Source organism: Delphinus delphis, chromosome 21 (genome assembly GCF_949987515.2).
Source record: "Delphinus delphis chromosome 21, mDelDel1.2, whole genome shotgun sequence".
NCBI lineage: Eukaryota > Metazoa > Chordata > Mammalia > Artiodactyla > Delphinidae > Delphinus > Delphinus delphis.
Window position 1 is genome coordinate 11,683,129 of NC_082703.1, and position 19,006 is coordinate 11,702,134.

Here is a 19,006-nt window from a genome sequence, read left to right on the forward strand (position 1 = left end):
CTTCTAACTGTACTTCTAGAAACAATCTGAAATACAGAAAAATGACAAAACCACCAATAGGAAGTGATTATATAAATTATAGTATATTCACCAAATAGCATAGTAAATAGCTATAAAAAACAACTAGAGGGCTTCCCTGGTGGTGCAGTGGTTGAGAGTCCACCTGCTGATGCAGGGGACACGGGTTTGTGCCCCGGTCCGGGAAGATCCCACATGCCGCGGAGCGGCTGGGCCCGTGAGCCATGGCTGCTGAGCCTACGTGTCCAGAGCCTGTGCTCTGCAACGGGAGAGGCCACGGCGGTGAGAGGCCTGCATACCACAAAAAAAAAAAAAAAAAACTAGACCGATATATATATACTGACATGCAAAGATCTTCATCATAGATTAAATAGAAAAAGGTTGTTGCAGAAAATTAAATACAGCATGATCTCATTTGTGCAAAAAAAAAAAAAAAAGATTTATGTCAAAGAGTGTTCTGCCTGTGTTTTCTTCTAGGAGTTTCATGGATCCTGGTCTTACAATTAGGCCTTTATTCCATTTTGAGTTTATTTTTATGTATGCTGTGAGAAAATGTTTTAATTTCACTCTTTTATATGTAGCTGTCCAGTTTTCCCAGCACTACTTATTGAAGAGACTATATTTTCCTCATTGTATATTCTTGCCTCCTTTGTTGCAGAGTAATTGACCATAGAGCATGGGTTTATTTCTGGGCTCTCTATTCTGTTCCATTGATCTATGTGTCTGTTTTTGTGCTAGTACAGCACTGTTTTGATGACTGTAGCTTTGTAGTATAGTCTGAAGTCAGGGAGTATGATACCTCCAGCTTTGTTCTTTTTTCTCAGGATTGCTTTGGTTATTCAGAATCTTTTGTGGTTCCATGTAAATTTTAGGATTATTTGTTCTAGTTCTGAGAAAAATGTCATGGGTATTTTGATAGGGATTACATTAAATCTGTAGATTGCTTTGGGTAGTATGGACATTTTAACATTCTAATCCAGGAACATAAGATATCTTTCCATTTTTGGTAACATCTTCAATTTCCTTCATCAATGTTTTCTAGGTTTCAGAGTATAGGTGTTTCACCTCCTTGGTTAAGTTTATTCCTAGTTATTTTATTCTGGGCAACTTTAAAACTTTTGTTTTCTTACTTTCTCTTTCTGATAGCTCACGATTAGTGTATAGAAAAGCAGCAGATTTCTATATATTAATCTTGTATCCGGCAACTTTACTGAATTCATTTATCAGTTTCAACAGTTTTTTGGTGGAGGCTTTGGCATTTTCTATATATAAATATCATGTCATCTGCAGAGAGTGACACTGGAATATTACTCAGCCATAAAAAAGAATGATATTCTGCCATTTGCAACAATATGGACGGACCTGGAGGGTAATATGTTCAGTGAAATAAGACACGCAGAGAAAGACAAACATTGTATGTTATCACTTATATGTAGAAAAAACAACAATAAAAAAGAATGAATATAAAAAACAGAAAGAGACTCACACATATACAGAAGCTAGTGGTTACCAGAGAGAAGATAATGGGGAGGGGAGATATGGGGGTAGGGAATTAAAAGGTACAAACTACTGTATATAAAATAAATAAGCTACAAGAACATATTGTACAGTACAACGAATATAGCCAATATGTTATAATTTTAAATGGAGTATAATCTACAAAAATATTGAATCACTATGTTGTATACCTGAAATGATTATAGTATTTTAAATCAACTATACTTCAATATAAAAATTAAAATTAAAAACACCAAGAATGTATGTGTAGCTACACATGCAGAGGCACGTAAATGCAGAAGAAATGACTAGAGAACGATACGTCACATATTCAATAGGAGTTACCTTCTGGAAAGGCGCTGGTAATGGGATGTGGGGAAATGGGAATATGGGGGACTTTAATGTTTTAAGTATAGCTTGAATGCTTTACAAAGAATATTCATTCACGTATTATTCATAACAAACTAAGAAAAGAAGTAAATATAAAAAGGCTTGGCAGGGGACTTCCCTGACGGTCCAGTGGTTAAGACTCCGCACTTCCACTGCAGGGGGCATGGGTCTGATCCCTGGTCAGGGAACTAAGATCCTCCATGCCGCACAGTGCGGCCAAAATCAATCAATCAGTAAATAAAAGGCTTGGCAGGATACATGAAAGGGGTTAACTGATTACCTACCAGTGGAACTTTTGTGATTTTTTTTTTTTCACTTTTCTGGATTTTCTAATTCTTCTACGGCAAACATATATTTCTTCTTTATTAATGACAATTATTTTTATTTATAAAAAAGTCAACTAAATGCCATATGGTGAACTGCTTAAAGTTATATCAACTATGATTTACCCAATTCAGTGTCAGTATGTGTTTTGTATATTTCAGTTACATGTGCTACATAAAAAGGTATTAGAATCAAATTCTGACATCATCAAAAATTAAAGGTGCTCAAGGTAATTCAGTATATGAAAGTTTAAAATACATATCTTTATAATATTCAGTACTAAGGACTTTTTATTATTATTTGAAAAATAATAGAAATCGTATATAACATACAAAGTGCATAGTTGTCTAGCGTAATTGGTCTCCTTTGTTTTATTCTTTCCTCTACACAGAACCCGAAATGTTTCATTTTCACTGGTCTGGTCCACTAATATCATTTTAAAATGTGTATAAGAGTTTCTTCTAACAATAGGAAAAACAATTTGTAAAATAACTATGCGTTCTTCATTTATAAGACAGAATTTTGGTAATACAGGAATATTACATATCACACACATAATCACTTACAACTGATAATCTGTTATCTATATTAAATCACCGCACATTACATATTCCAAACATACTGCTGAAGTAAGTAAAGAGATTAGAAAACAGGGCAGTAACATGATTTCTTAAAGCAATCTCGTAGGAAACTAAGATTCTGTTCTATGAGGTACTCACTCAGGCTCTCAGAAGACTCAACTTTATGTGAATTGCAAAAGGCTGTTTTAAGACACCAGCTGTTCAATAAATAGATGAGTTTTACTTTGAGATTAGAATAATTTTTAAACAAAAATATTACTCCCCACTGTTTTCAGAAACGAAATACAGCTTCCCTCTTATAACACAGCAAGACACACATAATTCCTCTGGCAGTTGCCAGTTTAACTAAAAAGACCCTTCTTTTTAGTTTTGGCTGTTGATTTCTTGCTGGCATCAGGTAAGGTCTCATTTTTGGCAAACCACTCAGGTAATTTTCTCTTTGAGGTTTCAGACGAAGTCTATAGGAAAGAAACAGAAAAAAAAAAATATATATATATATATTTGTACTGCTGAAAATGTGTCTTAGTTGCAAAGTAACATAGGTTATTGAATATACACCCACAAGCCTTCCTTTTCCAAATAAAACAAAATAATGAGATCTACAGAATTTATTTCTGGATCCAAAAATAAACACATGAGAGACAAAATCAACTATATCATTTTTTTAGGCAATTACCTGCCATCCTGTTAACCTATTTTTAGACACTCAAGTGTAGACTCTCATTTGGAAAGGAAAGAAGTGGATATTATTTCAGATCTATGTCCCATGGTGTATTTGCTTTAGCTTGGCCAAAATGGTGAATTTAATGTTCCAAGAAAGGCATCTGCCTAAGCATGTGTACACACACACACACACACAGAGTTATATTAGGCATTTAAAAAAGCATACAACTTGTACATCTACAGTGGTAGACAGACTAGGAGAGTGGTTCAAGCATCATCAGGACCTTGCAGAGTTGCTGAGACATAACAGGTACTCAAAAAACATTTGCTGAATAAATGAAAAAAAAAAAGGGTTCTGTTTCATAGACTCTTTTGAGAATCAGCTAAAAACTAGAGGTCCACTTATGAGAAAAAAAGACAAACATACACATGCACGATATTTTGCCTAATTTTAGGGGACCTGTGCACCAAATGAAGCTTCAGAACCCTAGTTAAAGGTCCCTGAAAACAAAATTAAACCCAAAGGCAGTGGTTGTGTACTTATATTATCTGTACATTAAAATTTAATAGGTAATTTAATACCTATTAAAACTTTTAATAGGTAAGTTCTATAAGCTCAAAATGGTATTAATTTGTGTCATCTCAGCTTGAACTCTAGCTCCTTAAACCAACATGATGGAGAAACCATTCTAACATGACTATACTTTGGAATCTGGGAGAGTTAATTTATTTATTGGAACTATTTGAGGGCTTTAAGGTAAGGTGGTCTCATCTAAGTTACAATGTGTCTGTTAGCCTAAGGTATACCAGTACAATTTATTCCATTTCAAGAATGAAGACTACATCTATGAATTGTTCGTTAACTGCTTGCTATGTTTTGTTATGTTTTCTGTGTTTAACAGTGGCTTCAAAATATTTAAAGGTGGGAAAAAAAGTAAAAACTCCTTGACAAAAAACTGTGTGACCTTATATTTTTAAAAGGTAAAAGCTGTTAGCTATTCCAACTTAAATAAATCCAGTGCCAAAGAAAGGGCTATTCACACTTTAGCAAAAGCTAAAGAAAAAAACCAGCCAAGATAGCAACTTTTCTCCCAGGCACCTATTTCCTCACAGGGAAGAGAAGACCAAGAGAACAGATGAGATTTATACACACTGTATGATACTACAATGTTTGACTTAGAAATAATAAGTATTAGGGATATAAAGTGGCACGGATAAAAGGCATTTGGGTAGAGATGAAATTGGCCCAGAAATACTCTTCCCCCCAGAATTTTATTATCAAAATTCCTTGCAGCCACAGACAACTATCTTTGCTTGCAATTAGAGTTTAAGGGCAACTGGAGGAAGGAAACCAGTTAAAATTATAACAAAGCCAAAAAGTAAAACAGAGTACAAGATCCGAACAATAACAGAGCCAAGGAAAAAACCTGAAGTCCTGTTGTAGCCGTAGCCGAATACTATGGAATAAGCAGGGACTTTAAAACCAGACAGGCTCTGTGATGACCTAGGTGGGTGGAATGGGGAAGGAGGGGTGGGAGGGAGGTCCAAGAGGGAGGGGATATATGTACACATATAGCTGATTGACTTTGTTGTACAGCAGAAAGTAACACAACATTGTGAAGCAACTATACTCCAATTAAAAATAAATATAAATAAATAAAATAAGCCTAAGTAACTTAAAAAAAAACAGAACTAGGTTTGAGTTCTAACTGAGCCACTTGCTACATGTATGACCTTATGAATGTTATTAAAGCCTTGATTTCTTCACACAGAAAAAGAGAATAATAGTATATAATACTGTATCACTGGATTATTTGGAGAGTTACAAAATATCAAAACACATCCTGATTCAGTAATTGGTAGCTAATATCATTTCAGGTCTTTTATCTCCTATAACATTTTTATATTGATAGAATATGATATTCAGCATTTACCCTATCATTATAAAAATGAGCTTATTTCATTGAGAAAGGGGTAAAACACTTGCTTACACTGAATGTATCTTTTGAGTCTCAACAATAAGTATCTGGAGGACTTTAATTATGAGGTCTAATAATAGAAACAACGCTTTTCAGTGACTATTTCCTTCATTAGTAGAAGGCTAAAATTCCCAGCAATCATAATAGAAATTTAAGTAAGTATTTCCTTAAATTTAAGTAAGTACTTACTTGGTACTCCAAGTTCTATTAATAAGCCACTATCATTAAGTTGAGAATATAAAACGTTAACTCATTTGCTGATTATATGTACCCATATATATGTAAGCAAATACGTACATTATATTTGCATTTAATTTCATCTAAAAACTAAGATAAATCTAGGTATATTAGTTATCAAGCATAATATATTTGTCACGAAAACTATTTTATTAAATCAATTTTACCTGTAAATGAGAATCTACAAAGAAATCTTCAATTTTGGGATCGCTGAATGGCTGATTCCAGGAAGTTAGTTTTAGTGAATTTCTGTGACTCTCATCTTCCTGTGAAAAATCACAAGAATGTTTTCCATCAACCTTTAAAATTTGGGGGGAATACGAAATAGTTACTACATGCACTATTTCCTTAGGAAAAAAACAAACTATGCCTAAAAAAGCAAAGCTTAAGAAAATTCATATTATTCTGAGGTACTCAATTTTAACAATGATTATAATAATATTACCCCCCCAACATTTTTCCTGAGTATCTTAAAGTAGTTTATAAAAATGTTGTATGTTTTAATTTATAATGAAACTCAGTGGCAGGGCATGAGACCTCTCTCTCTCTGTCTCTCTCTCTCTGTGTCTCTCAGGCAGTCAAGAAAAATAAGATGGAAAAACGTGACATATGAGGAGAGGGTTCTGGGAAGACGGTGGCAGCAGCAGCATAGTTTTTTAATCTCTCTGAATCCCAGCATTAAAACAGATAGAATTAGGGAACAAAACCAAAAATTCATCATCTACATTTACAAAGAAACTAAGTTTATTAAAGGTATCCTCAGGAAACTGAAACTACAAGCATGTGAGGAAAAACCACCAACAGCCCTAAGACCTGCATGGTACAGCATCTGTGTAGGAGAAAGCAGAGGCAGGCAGTGAGGTGCCTGACAACAGGAGAACCAAACAGCCCACAGGTATACACTGGAAAGGTTTCTTTGAGAACAGCATCTGAAAAGTGGGAGTGCCTTTGCCCAACCCAACAGCAGGCAATGGAAAAGGGTCCACAGCAGTGTCTTAAGTGACTAGAGCAGCTGGCACCTATGAACTTCCAGGTGAAGGCCTGACACTGAGAACTGCTGGGGTTAAATCAAAATCAAGCAGGACGGGTATAATAGAGGCAAAGGGAAGAGAAAGCCCAAGTAAAAGTAGCAGAACGGGGTATGTCATAAACCAAGTTTCCCTATTTTGAATGCTACACAAAAACAACAGGAGAGCTCTGGGAACTTGGAAAAACTATCCTGAGGCATGCCGTCTTTTGAAAGTGCAGGAAAACTAATGTCACACAAAAAGGAGCAACAGGAAGTTATGAGGTCAAATCTGACACCGACTTGCTAAGATATAGAAAACTGTAACCTCCTAAAATGAGCTGAAAAACATTAAGGAAATAATTCAAAACAAACATCATAAATTAAAATCAGAAAAATTCAAAAGTGAGGGGAAAAGCTCTGGAAAGAATTAGAAATAAAAGAAAAAATTATACAAGTGAATATTAAACTATAAAGAACATAGCAATAAATACAACAGATTGTGTCCAAACAGAAATAGAAGGTGAAAAAGAAGAAAAGTTTAATTTAAAGAGAAATGAAAAGCCAAAAAGAATTCATGAGAAGTGACAGATATTGTAGCTCAGTAAAGAAAGAAGATCCAACATATAGAGAGCAGAAATCCGTTAAGAAGAACTACAAAGCAATGGGACAAAAATACTGAAAAGTAAAATTTTAAAAAACTTCCTGAAATAAATAAAAAATTTTAAATCTACAATTTAAGAAAACTTTCCAGAAATAAAAAAAAACTACACATTTAAAGAATCCACTGTGTACCTTCGTATATTGAATCAGAACTACCATTATCAAGACATAATGTTCCTCCAGTAAACATAGGCGTGACTGAGCTTCTATCTTAACCTCAGTCACAATAGATGTAAACCTAACAATGCATCAACTAATAAGAAGAATTTGTTTTGACATTATTTTTTATTAGAAACCTCATAATCATAAGATGAAATAGACTAAGGGATACAATCCAGGTCAGTAGAGAAGATGAAGGTTAACACATGAAGGATCCTGAAACCAGGCCTCCAACAGACTCTACAGTGTTCAGAGTAGCTTTCTACACTGCAAGGCAGACGAAAGAAAAACACTTTGGCTGGCTCACTCACCCCTTAATCTACTTCCTAACCCCCATATTCTTGTTCCCCTAAATGGGGAAAAAGAAAAGGCTGAATCCGGTAGGCTTAATTTCCACCCACCCCCCACAAAATACCCCCACTCTTTTTTCAGAATATGATGTTATTTCAATAGGAGGAAAGCAATAATATTAATGTGTGGTTATAACAGTATTTCACTATAAATGTGCTTCAATATTCAGGAAAAATAACAAGTTACACCTTTTCCTATTGACATATACAGTTGGGAAAAAAATAAGGTCTTAGGCACCTGGTATAGATTTCAGAAATAAAAGGCTGGGAATAGCAGCCAAATTTCACTACCACCTGCCCAACGTGTACCTCCTTTAATGCCCTTTTTTTTTTTAACATCTTTATTGGAGTATAATTGCTTTACAGTGGTGTGTTAGTAATGCCCTTCTTAGAGCTAATTCAATTGCCAAAATAATGTAAAGAATTCCAGTTAATAAAATTTCATTAGGTTATCTAGTACATGACTATATACAAATCTAACTGAAGGACAGAATTTTAAAAGATCAGTTCCTCTTACTTTTTAAGCTTTTGAGAAAAGGAGTTTAACTGTTGGAAATCCTATAAAGATTACTTAGAACTGAAATAAAGTCCCTAATTCTCTAATATAAATAGTAGCAACCACCTGCCACCATGCTGAATTTATCATCTAGGAACTAAAGTAATTTTTGAGTTAATTATAGTTTTCACAAACTTTTATCATGGAACTTTAGACCTGGAAGATATTAAAGGTCAAATTTTCAAGTCTTTGCAATCATTTAGTAGAGTCACAATGTCAAAGAATAGTTATTCTCTGATGACTATTTATTTATCTCATATAACACACAGAGCAATAATATTCAAAGCATTTGATTTTAATAAAATATACCATGTAAAAATAATACTAAACTCATGGTCTTTCTCTGATCATGCAAAAGTGCACTGGGATATGGCCAGGACCATGAGCAACAACTATCCTTGTACCTGAGAGATTCACTGTAACAGGAACAGAGCCTGAGGAGTAACAGAATGATAGACAAATTCCAATATCTGGGGAGGTATATATCATAGAATTTGGTCTTATTTTCATTAACCACATAAACTACCATATGCTTACAGCCAATATTAAATAGGTATCTATGAAAGAAAGAGAATTTCCAGACTATATAGTCAATATAAGGTAGAGGTAAAATTTAAGCTGACATTCCCATACAATAAGCTAAATAGATGGACTATATTCCTCTTTTCCCGCTGTTTAAAAAATCTCTTTTCTCAGATCGGATTTATGAAAAGCAACGGAAATACAGCACCGAGATTTTCTAAAAAGTAACCTCCTATCAGAATTTATAACAGTTCAAAAAATACAGCATTCTGGTATTAAGATATGCAAATTGAACGATCTGACACTACATGAAAATTCTACATATAATTAACACCTTGGTATTAGTGCCCACTTCTTCCTTCTTTCTCTTAGAATTTGAACAGCTCTCTTCAGAGTTGGGGAAACATCTCTTTTTGCTGGAATCACATGAAGATTGGCATAGCATCCTGTTTTCGCAGCCTTTTTCCAGCATCTCAGTTGCCATGTAGATAAGGTAGGTGTCAATGTTTTCAGGAACATACATTCTAATTAGTTTAATTTTATTTGTATCTGTAAAGGATGAAAAAAAAAAGATTTAAAAATAAATTACACAGAACACTGCAGAAAACCTATGAGCTGGAAATAGTGACATGTTTTGTAGAAAGGAAGGAGGAAGGTGGCCAAAGAGAATGTTCCTCTTTCAAATGCCTATCCCCTTACAGAACAGAAATGGAGTAAAACATGTCCCCTCACTCCTGCACCACCTGCACCCCTGCTTCCAAGACCCAGAGTCAGGTCAGGCTATCGACTCTGCTTAACTTTTGTTTCAAACCATCTTTTGAGGGCTGCCCTGAGAATCAAAACCGCCATCCACAGAAATTCCAAATATCAATTATAAGTTAATTTTTTGAAAATAATTTAGCCTTAAAATAGAAGCTAATCATACTTGTAAATAAGATGCTAATAAAAAGGATTCTTTCAATGGCTATCGAAGCATAACAAAACACGTCAACTATTTAAAATGCCTATTATTTAAATAAGTTTTCTGGGAAAGATATTTTATTTTCAGATCTTATTTGCCCTAACTTTCCACACAAGTAAGTGCTGAAAATATCTACTGGAGAGTGAAATAATGAGCACTGCCTGCATTCTTTCAGTGCTTAGAAGAGATCATATTACCCCTGCTTTTGTGGCAGGTCCCTTGGAAGCCACCCTTAATTTTCTAGTTACATGCACATAAATAATGAAAGAACAAAATTATTAAAAATACTTTCCAGGTACCTCATTAAATACTTTGCTTCGTTTATTATTAAGCATAGTTAGAATCTCAACTCCATAAAAAAAGCAGCTTAAAGTCATGTAAACATGGAAGAAGCTAAAAGAATAAAAAGGTACAGAATTCCTTAAAATATTGTTACAAGGACAAAACCTACTTAGCAAATAAGATAGCATGAAAATAATAGATATAATTTCTCAATTCACAAATACTCTATTTTTAAGATTAAGATTATGCCATAATAAAATATAGAAAATTCTCAATTCAAGATTGTGCAAAATTTAAATGCCAACAAACTTGTTCATTAAAACACCAAATTACGTGATATGGCTACAGTTAAGTAAAAGGTGAAATATCATATCTGAATCATTAGTATGGCATAGATATCTTCATTTCTTATTATAATTTATAACTCAACAATGTTTCCTCCAGTAAGAGAACAAATAGTTTTTTATTAAGGAAAAATACGAATTCAAAAATACAATTTCACATCAATAAATGATATATTACAGACTATAACCATACAATCAAAAGAAATAAAGTTTAGAGCTCATGATACTTATCTTTCTCAATTTTGGCTTTGGAAGTAAATTACAATAATATATTTTTTCGTATTATTTGTACAACCTATATACAGTGTATTGACAGAAAGATGAAATAAGTGTTTAATAAGTATAATTTAAATTCCATTGTTCTTTGGAATTTCAATTTAATATTTAACTGAATGAAAATTTATTTGCTGTACTCAGTGTATAATAGTAAAGACAATAGGGAAAAGGGAAAAAAAGTGCACAAACTCAGAGAATACTGCATACTATCAAACAGCTCATCAAAGATATATCTTTCTCTAAATCCTGAGAGACAATACATACATAAAGGAAAAAATAATTCTAGGGTATTAAAATCAAGAAGGCATCTGAGTCTTTGACTTTCTCTAAAATACTATTTCATTCTGCATTGGAGAAAGAGAGGTTTTATACAATCCCAATTCTAACCCTGCAATTAATTACTGTTGTCCTTCCTCTTCCTTAATTTCTAGCAAAATGGTTGCTGAAGTTAGAAAGACTGGAGAATGACCAGGGGGGCTGGCTGGCTTCCTCACAAGATGACTCACAGCTAAGTGACCCTGGATATTTTATCGCAGTACAGGATTTGGCCCTCACGTTTTCAGATTTACAAACCTACTTGAACCTTAATAGAGCCACATTAACCAAGCTCACAAAATGCCAATTCATTAATTTCCAATTATGAATTCACAACTATCATATAGATAAGTACCCAGATTAGCAAGACTAGAGCATATTTTCCCTATAGACAGACCTACACGGGAAATCAAATCATAACCAGAAAGCTGTGATACAGAAGCAGAATTAGTTGTTAAGGTATCTCCCTCAAATAAGATCTTGACATAAGCTATCAACAGGCCCTGAAAACACTTGGAAGTCTCACTGACCAGGATTAGAAATTGCATATTTCTCTCCTTTAAATAGTTGGCAGTACAACTTTAACATGGTACAGTAAAAAGAGAAACTTCGGTTTCCTGGAACTAACTTAGAGGACCACTGCCCAAATTTGCCTCTGTCTCTCTCCTTGCCTCCAAGGTTGAGCAATGGAAGGAGAGATGGAGGTATCCTTCAGTCAAGTCTTGCTCAAGCCTAGAACAAATGCTGCCTTCGAAGGTGACTTAAATACCTTTGTTCTGATCAGTTAAGTATAGTATTAACTGTGATCTGTTTTCCCTTACTTCTAAATCTGGGGGGAGAACTGTATACTCGTTTCTGAGTGGGAAAGAATTTGAGGTAATAAGTTTAACTATTTGCACTGCAGCTTTGGAGATAAGGCTTTTTGTATGTCCACTGCTCTGTCCTAACAGTCAAAAAAAATCAGATTTACTGAATTATAACACACCTAGTTTACATTTGTACATTTAGGGTGTGAAAATCCTTCTAATCCACCTCATCTTTACTTCTGTAAAAAAGGGATCATAACTTTAAAATAGGCATATTTTTAAATTTTCTGCAAGGCAAACAAAGGGGCTTGATCTCCTTGAGCACAGTTGAGGTTCTGTAGCAAAGTGACAGGAGAAAACCCTTCTACAAGGGGCCCAAGAGAACTCAGTCCATCCCTTCAATGCCACAGTGCCTGACACTATTGACTGTATTGATGAGAAAGACTACTTAGGTAAAACCAGTGACAGGGAATCAGAAAGATTTAGAAAAAAACTAAGTCAGTGAGCTATGGGGAATGAATGTGTTTTTTTCAAGTGATGAAGTAGAAATTAGAAAAGGATGAAAGAGTACTGTTTGGGGGATGGGTGTGGAAGTTGTAACCTGAAGCTGAAAAAAAAAGCCAGAATTTCTCAGACTCAGACTTCTCTCTGAGTGATAATGGGAAGAAAGGTTGTTTTTCTAAAACAATAAAAAGCATTACAAAATTAAAGTTTTCATAGTAGCATAAAGGGTTAATGCGATCAGAGTGAAAAATATTAGTGGATTGCTTGTTTACTTCATCTGGGTTCAATGACTCAAGTCATTAAGGCTGCAGACCAAGGTCATGGTTATCACCTGAGTTGATGGGAGGGTTTCGGATAACATCAGCAATAATCTTCTGAATCTCTGGAGTCAGACCTGCTCGCTCCATATCGAGTGGGTAGCCAGCTTGCACCGCTTGGGACAAGTGCATGCCAACTTCTGCGAGAGGCAGAGTCCTGTTCTCAGCTACACTCTTCTAGAGAAATAGCAGCAAAACAACCAGTGAGTTTTTTTTAAGTTTCCACTGTACTGTATAGAAATACAAGGTTCAAAACCTTCAGGTAGTAAATGTTCACTGAGAAATAAACAGTGGACTAAACCTTCATTTAAATTTCTCATTTTAACTAATTCTTTAAAATGACTCACATGCTAGAACTCCACAGTTGCTACTTTTTATACTTATTACATTGAATAAAGCAAAATCACCCAGGTTTAGCTAAGAGATCAATCCTCATCCCTCTGTAATTATTCACCTTAAAAACCTATTAGTGACAGAGAGTAGTCATTCTACGTAAGTCTAATAGCTGCCACAACCTTTTAAAAATACAGTAAACTGAAACCCAATAATGTATATACTTGAAATAACACACGGTACTTCAGTTACATAAATTTCCAGGAAGACAAATCATAAAATGCTTAGCAATAACATAAGGCTCCAAATGTACTCTAGAAAAGGTTCTCAAGAAGAGTTTAAAAAGTGCTTTAAATTGGCTCTATTCATAAAATAATAATAACCACAATTTACAAGTGGCTGTCATCATTTGCCTAGCATTGAATTTAACATGAATTGTGCTAAATTAAGGACACTGTTACATATTTATGTAGCTTTTAAACAAATGTAACTCCAAATCCATTTAAGATGTCTGTTAGATAAAACATTCTTTTAAACATTCAGAAAGTTTAGTCACTCAGCTCAAAATTATTTCATGACACTCTTTTTTAACACACCTTGAAAGTCTGAATTTGGACTGTATTTGTATGAATGCTGATATCTTCACAAAATAGAGCATTTAAAGCAATATTTTCATCCTTCAAAGGAAGGTTTTAAGTTACTTTCACTAAATGTCTACACTTTTTCTACTACAAGATGTGTACCATGTGTGCATAATATCAGGGTTATTTGATACCAGGCATCGTATTACCTAAAACTAATTGTATTATTCCCCCTGATTAATTAGTCCTTAGGCATGTTTAATTTTGCGGGTAACTGGCAAGACCCCCTCAGACTCCTGGGATGTACAGATAATTACACCACAATATTTCACAATAATATACAACCAAATAATAGCAAAAGACACAAATGAAGATATACCACTCCTCACATTTTTAACCATGAATATGTAATATAATATATGAAACTTCATATCCTGGCTAAGTATGAGAATATAATTTATTTTAAAAATTTGGAGGCTATTCCATATTTTCTTAGTAATTATATACAGTTATACCATACATATTTGGTCAAATTGTGTTTATACAAGCATGTTTTACATGTACATGTAAGTTACTGTTTAAATAAGAGAATGAACTTAAAATTCCTATTTATCATGTAATATGTTTCAAAAATAGTTCAATGGAATTATCTGGTTCTTTGTGTAATGGCTTTTGTACTTTTAATTAAGGAGTTTGGCTATGTAAGTAGAACATATATTAAGTGACTACAATAAGCTATGGACTGTTTATTCTTATTTATATTGGATATTAACCAGAATAGAAAGTGTGTAACACAGCCTAGTGGATGGAGACACAGAGAACAGGAAAAGCAGGCCCTGGACCATACAGCCTAATCTAAACCAATTTAACATCAGAGAGGACAGGAATGCAAATTAGTGAAACTTAGCTGGAAGCCTCATTCTGTCCCTATTCCACTAAGATATCCTCTTCATTTTGTATATTTAAAAACTCTCAACAGCCTTAAGGACTTATGCCAAAACAATGAAGAAACATTAAGCATGGCCATTTTTCACAGTAATCAGATTTTTTTCAAAGAGCATCAAGCAGACATGGTTAAAAAAGAAACAGAACATTACACTAGAGGAGATAGAGTGAAAAGCAAGTTTGTTATTTTTTTTTAACTTATTTCTAGCTTCTTCGACATCCTTCAGAGATATTCTATGCATTTTTGTATACATACCCAAGGATATGTGAATATATAAGCATGCAAATACATATACATAAACATTTATGTATGTTTTTCACAGTGCTATGCAGCTTCCTTTTTTTACTTAACAATGTATCTTGGAGATTATCTCTTATCAGTACATACAGTAATAGTTTTTTAACTATTAATCCCATTAAAAAAAATGGAGTCTTAAAATATGGCTGCTCCAATATCCCTAAGCTATAAATGCGTTTATCAGTACCTCTGATACAACCTCTATAAGATAATCATGGTCAAACTATACTTGCTGTTTTTACTTAATTAACAGAAAAGGGCTTAGCAGAAAAAGCAAATGACATTCTGTTCTAAAATTAATTATAAAATGAAACCACATAAAATATTGTAGGATTAGAAGAAATTTATCCCAAGTCTCAACTTTGATATTGAAAAGCTGATAAAACACGTTTAGATAAACTTAAAAATTCCCTCTAACTTGAAAGTAACACTTACCAAACACATTTTCTTTTCTTGGAATAAAGAATATGTGATGGCTGCAGACTGTGAAAGTGAGCTTGCTTTATTTTTCACCACCAGACTTTTCTTCTGTTCTTCTTGTGGTTTTGTACTTGAAAAGAGGTCTGTCTACAAAATTTTAAATGTAGCACAAATGATCAAAAATAATATCAATATAATGATTGACAGAATATCAACATGATCATTAGCTATTAGCGAAAAAAATAACACAAATAAAACCTCTAAGGAACAGCTCCAAATTCCCTTTTTATGAGGAGCTCAAAAAGTTTTTTTTATTTTTTACATATTGATTTTAAAAGGTAAAATAAGGCTAGAGGGAATAAGTTTTGAATAAAATATTTGTAATTACAAACATGGTTTTAAAACTAGAAATTCCTAGTCTTCCCTTTAAGCCAATAAGAGGGACTAAAAATGAACTATAATGTGGACCACTCTGCCTCTAAATTAGTCCCCTAATCCCCCAGAAGTGAATAGTGAATGAATGAATGAAGCTTTAATTTCTATCTACATTTGAAAGTAAAATAATTTCTTAGTCTAAAATACAGTACTTATTCAGATTTAAAAACGAAACCTCTCAACAAAATAAACTGACATAAGCAGGTTTGACAACTATTACTTCAGAATCATCTTAAAAATTAGGTAACTAGTGGTTATCAGTGGGGAGAGAGGTGGAGGAAGGGGCAAGATAGGGGAAGAGTTAAGAGGTACAAACTACTGGGTATAAAACAAATAAGTTACAAGGATGTAATGTACAGCACAGGGCATATAGCCAATATTTTATAATAACTTTAGAGTATAATATATAAAAATATTGAATCACTATGTTGTACATCTGAAACTAATATAATATTGTAAGTCAACTATACTTCAATTAAAAAAAATAGGTAACTAACATGTTTTTATAACTGATTTACTACAGAAACTATCTGATTCATTTTCTAAGTGTCCAGCATAGAAATGAAAAATGCTGCTTTTGAAGGGTGTTTTGTAATTGTCAAAAAAAGTTTATTCTCTCAGAGCTCCTGCAAACCATAGTATTTTACCTGAAGACTATTTATTTGACAGAAATGTTTGATGACTTCCAACAGAGGGGCCAACATTGTAGCTTTGCCTTCAGAAACACCATCGATCCTTTTCACATTTTCAACTGTAGTAGGTCTGTCGTTTAAAAAAATTAAAGTCAAGAAACCACTGAAACGTTACCACTCCAGCAACACAGCTAATAGATATTTAGCTTCAATACTGACACTCAATAAACATGGATTTTTTTCCAGCAACCAAAAACAATGTATAAAACAAGTAATTGTGTTTTATGATTCTTAGAGGACAACTAAGAGGCTAAGAAACTCAGAAGAAAATCTTTCATTATTTACAAAGTTTTTACCTGTAACAATAAACTAGCTAACTAACTACTTCAGGCTTTTAATAGTTCTTATTGTATCCAATATGAAGAGAATGTCTGATGTCTTCTTTCTAAAAATCTGCCAATCTAATGATTACTCCTTTTCCTTTAAATATCTTCACTGAATATTAAAATGTGGTCTTTGGATATTTATTTTTAATGAAATAATTATTTTAAGGTATAGGCACTATGTAACATTATTAGAAAATTCTTCTCTAAAGTAACATCTCTTGAATGAAATTTAGCAACAGAAACAATTTTTGAAAAGGAAGTATACAAGATGAGTACAATTACCAAGCAAAAATTCTTTGGAAATAATTTCCTCTAAATATTTATTGACCACCTAGTGATTATTAGGCATTGTGCTAGGTACTTTGGAAAACACAAAAAGATGAGGAATATAACATCTTCATCACAGAGTTTAAAATCTAGAAGACACATATACATGAATACCAATAATAACAAAAAAATAAAGCATTATGTAATAAGTGCCATAGAATCATCTTTTAAATTTACATTTAAAAGTCCTTTATGAATTCCACAGAGGAATCACTTTGCTGATAAGAACATGGAAGGCTTCATGGAGCAAATAACAATAAAGCCAGATCTTAAAGGATTTCCTAATAGGAGTTTTGGGAAATCAAGGAAACTACAAGTCAGAAGCAACATTGTAAATAAGTATATCGAAGTTGAAAAGGAGACAAACAAATGGTAAACAATCTAGGTAAGATTAAGCATTAAAATTCTGTGACTCAGATGGAAAAGAAGGTTTAAGTCCATAAATGGAAGGCCTTGAATTGTGGGCTAAATAAGTTAAGACAGTGGGAAACTAGTTAAGCAGAAGTACAACATGATAAAGATTAATTTGGTATTCATATATCAGAGGTATTTGGTATTCATATATCATATTCATGTATCAGAGAGAGAGAGAGGCTGAAGAAAGAGTAACTAGTTAGAGGCTTTTGCAACAGTAAAAGGATAATGGTCTGAACTACCATGGTGTCACTAAAAAAAGAAAAGCATAGACAGACAAAGAAGAAACACTGAAATGAAAAAGTCTAAAAACTATATAATAAGAGAAAGATGTGAATATATGTTAGAAGAGTAACAGTAACATCAGAGGTATTAAACAGGCGTGACTAGGAACATGATAGTATGACTAACAAAAATAAGGAATGCAGAAGGAAGAGTTTTGGCATTTGCATGAAATGCATGTACGGAGGGTTGGTGGGTAGTGAGTTAGATTTTATATACACTGGATCTGATTGCTGAAAACAGTTGGTTTCATGTGGGACTAAAGCTCAGTGAAGAAACAGACCATTGGCAGCAACATGGGAGATTTAGGAACCACCTCTTGGATGTGACTGCTGGAGCCATAGTCATATTATCGCTAAATGATGTATTTTACAAATCTATTATGTTAGAAGAAAATAAGTTAGAAATATGCAAATAGTTTACCTCATTTGGGCCATATCCACCAGTATCTTATTTGTTGCCAGAATAGCTGGAGGAACATTCATTGTATTGGCACGTTTCTGCCTAGCTTCCACCAATTTGCCATATAATGTAGTCTGAACGAAAAGCAAAGAAACAACATTTGTTTAAATGTACTTAGAAAAATCCAGCCCTTTATTTTTAGAGCTTCAGATATTACATTTCCCCCTTAGGATGAAAAATGAACTGTATCTTAGACTCTTAGCTAAAGAACAATTTTTTAAATACTGGCAAGAGAATTTTAAGCATGCATAGACTCATAACTATCTTCTCAAAAACGAACTGCCGTTTTACAAAAGCCATACCTGAGTCTCCTGCTCTTTGGCTGAAATAACAGGTTCTGAGGACTTGTAATATTTTCCTGGTGATGGCACCATGATGCTAAAACATTTAAAAGAAAAGAAATAATAAAAGCTTTTCTTTCTCCAAGTTCACTTTTTATTTTGCCTCCAGAATGAGAATATCTTTCCAAATCAATATTAACATTTATTTGTCACAATACCAGTAAGGCAACTATTACTTAAATGACAGCCTAGATTTTAAACATTTTGTATCAAATACATTCATTATAGAGGTAAAGTTAAAACTATGATTTGAGTCAATCACAAAATTGGTGCAATTAAGAACAGCATTTGCCTCCTCCTCCTCAATCAAATACTTTGAAAGAAAATACTCCTTATCTATACCAAAGTAAAATTTTTTCTAACCAAGAATGATACAATCTATAATTCTTCTCGTGATAGC

General features: G+C 33.5%; 1 protein-coding gene across 10 annotated transcripts in view; it reads right to left on the reverse strand.

Annotated features, from left to right (window-relative positions):
* Positions 1 to 495: 495 nt before the first annotated feature.
* Positions 496 to 19,006, reverse strand: part of WRN (WRN RecQ like helicase) — a 139,215-nt gene continuing 120,704 nt past the window's right edge. For 8 of the 10 annotated variants that reach the window (XM_060001076.1, XM_060001077.1, XM_060001081.1 and 5 more), the window contains exons 28-35: positions 18,568 to 18,643; positions 18,227 to 18,339; positions 16,410 to 16,524; positions 15,343 to 15,474; positions 12,765 to 12,927; positions 9,280 to 9,494; positions 5,857 to 5,988; positions 496 to 3,268 (exon numbers count right to left, since the gene is read on the reverse strand). In XM_060001076.1, coding sequence (XP_059857059.1) covers positions 3,152 to 3,268; positions 5,857 to 5,988; positions 9,280 to 9,494; positions 12,765 to 12,927; positions 15,343 to 15,474; positions 16,410 to 16,524; positions 18,227 to 18,339; positions 18,568 to 18,643 — 1,063 coding nt within the window. In that variant the 3' untranslated portion in view covers positions 496 to 3,151. Of the gene's footprint in view, positions 3,269 to 5,856; positions 5,989 to 9,279; positions 9,495 to 12,764; positions 12,928 to 15,342; positions 15,475 to 16,409; positions 16,525 to 18,226; positions 18,340 to 18,567; positions 18,644 to 19,006 lie in introns of those variants that run through there. The other 2 variants (XM_060001082.1, XM_060001083.1) reach the window with 2 other exon arrangements.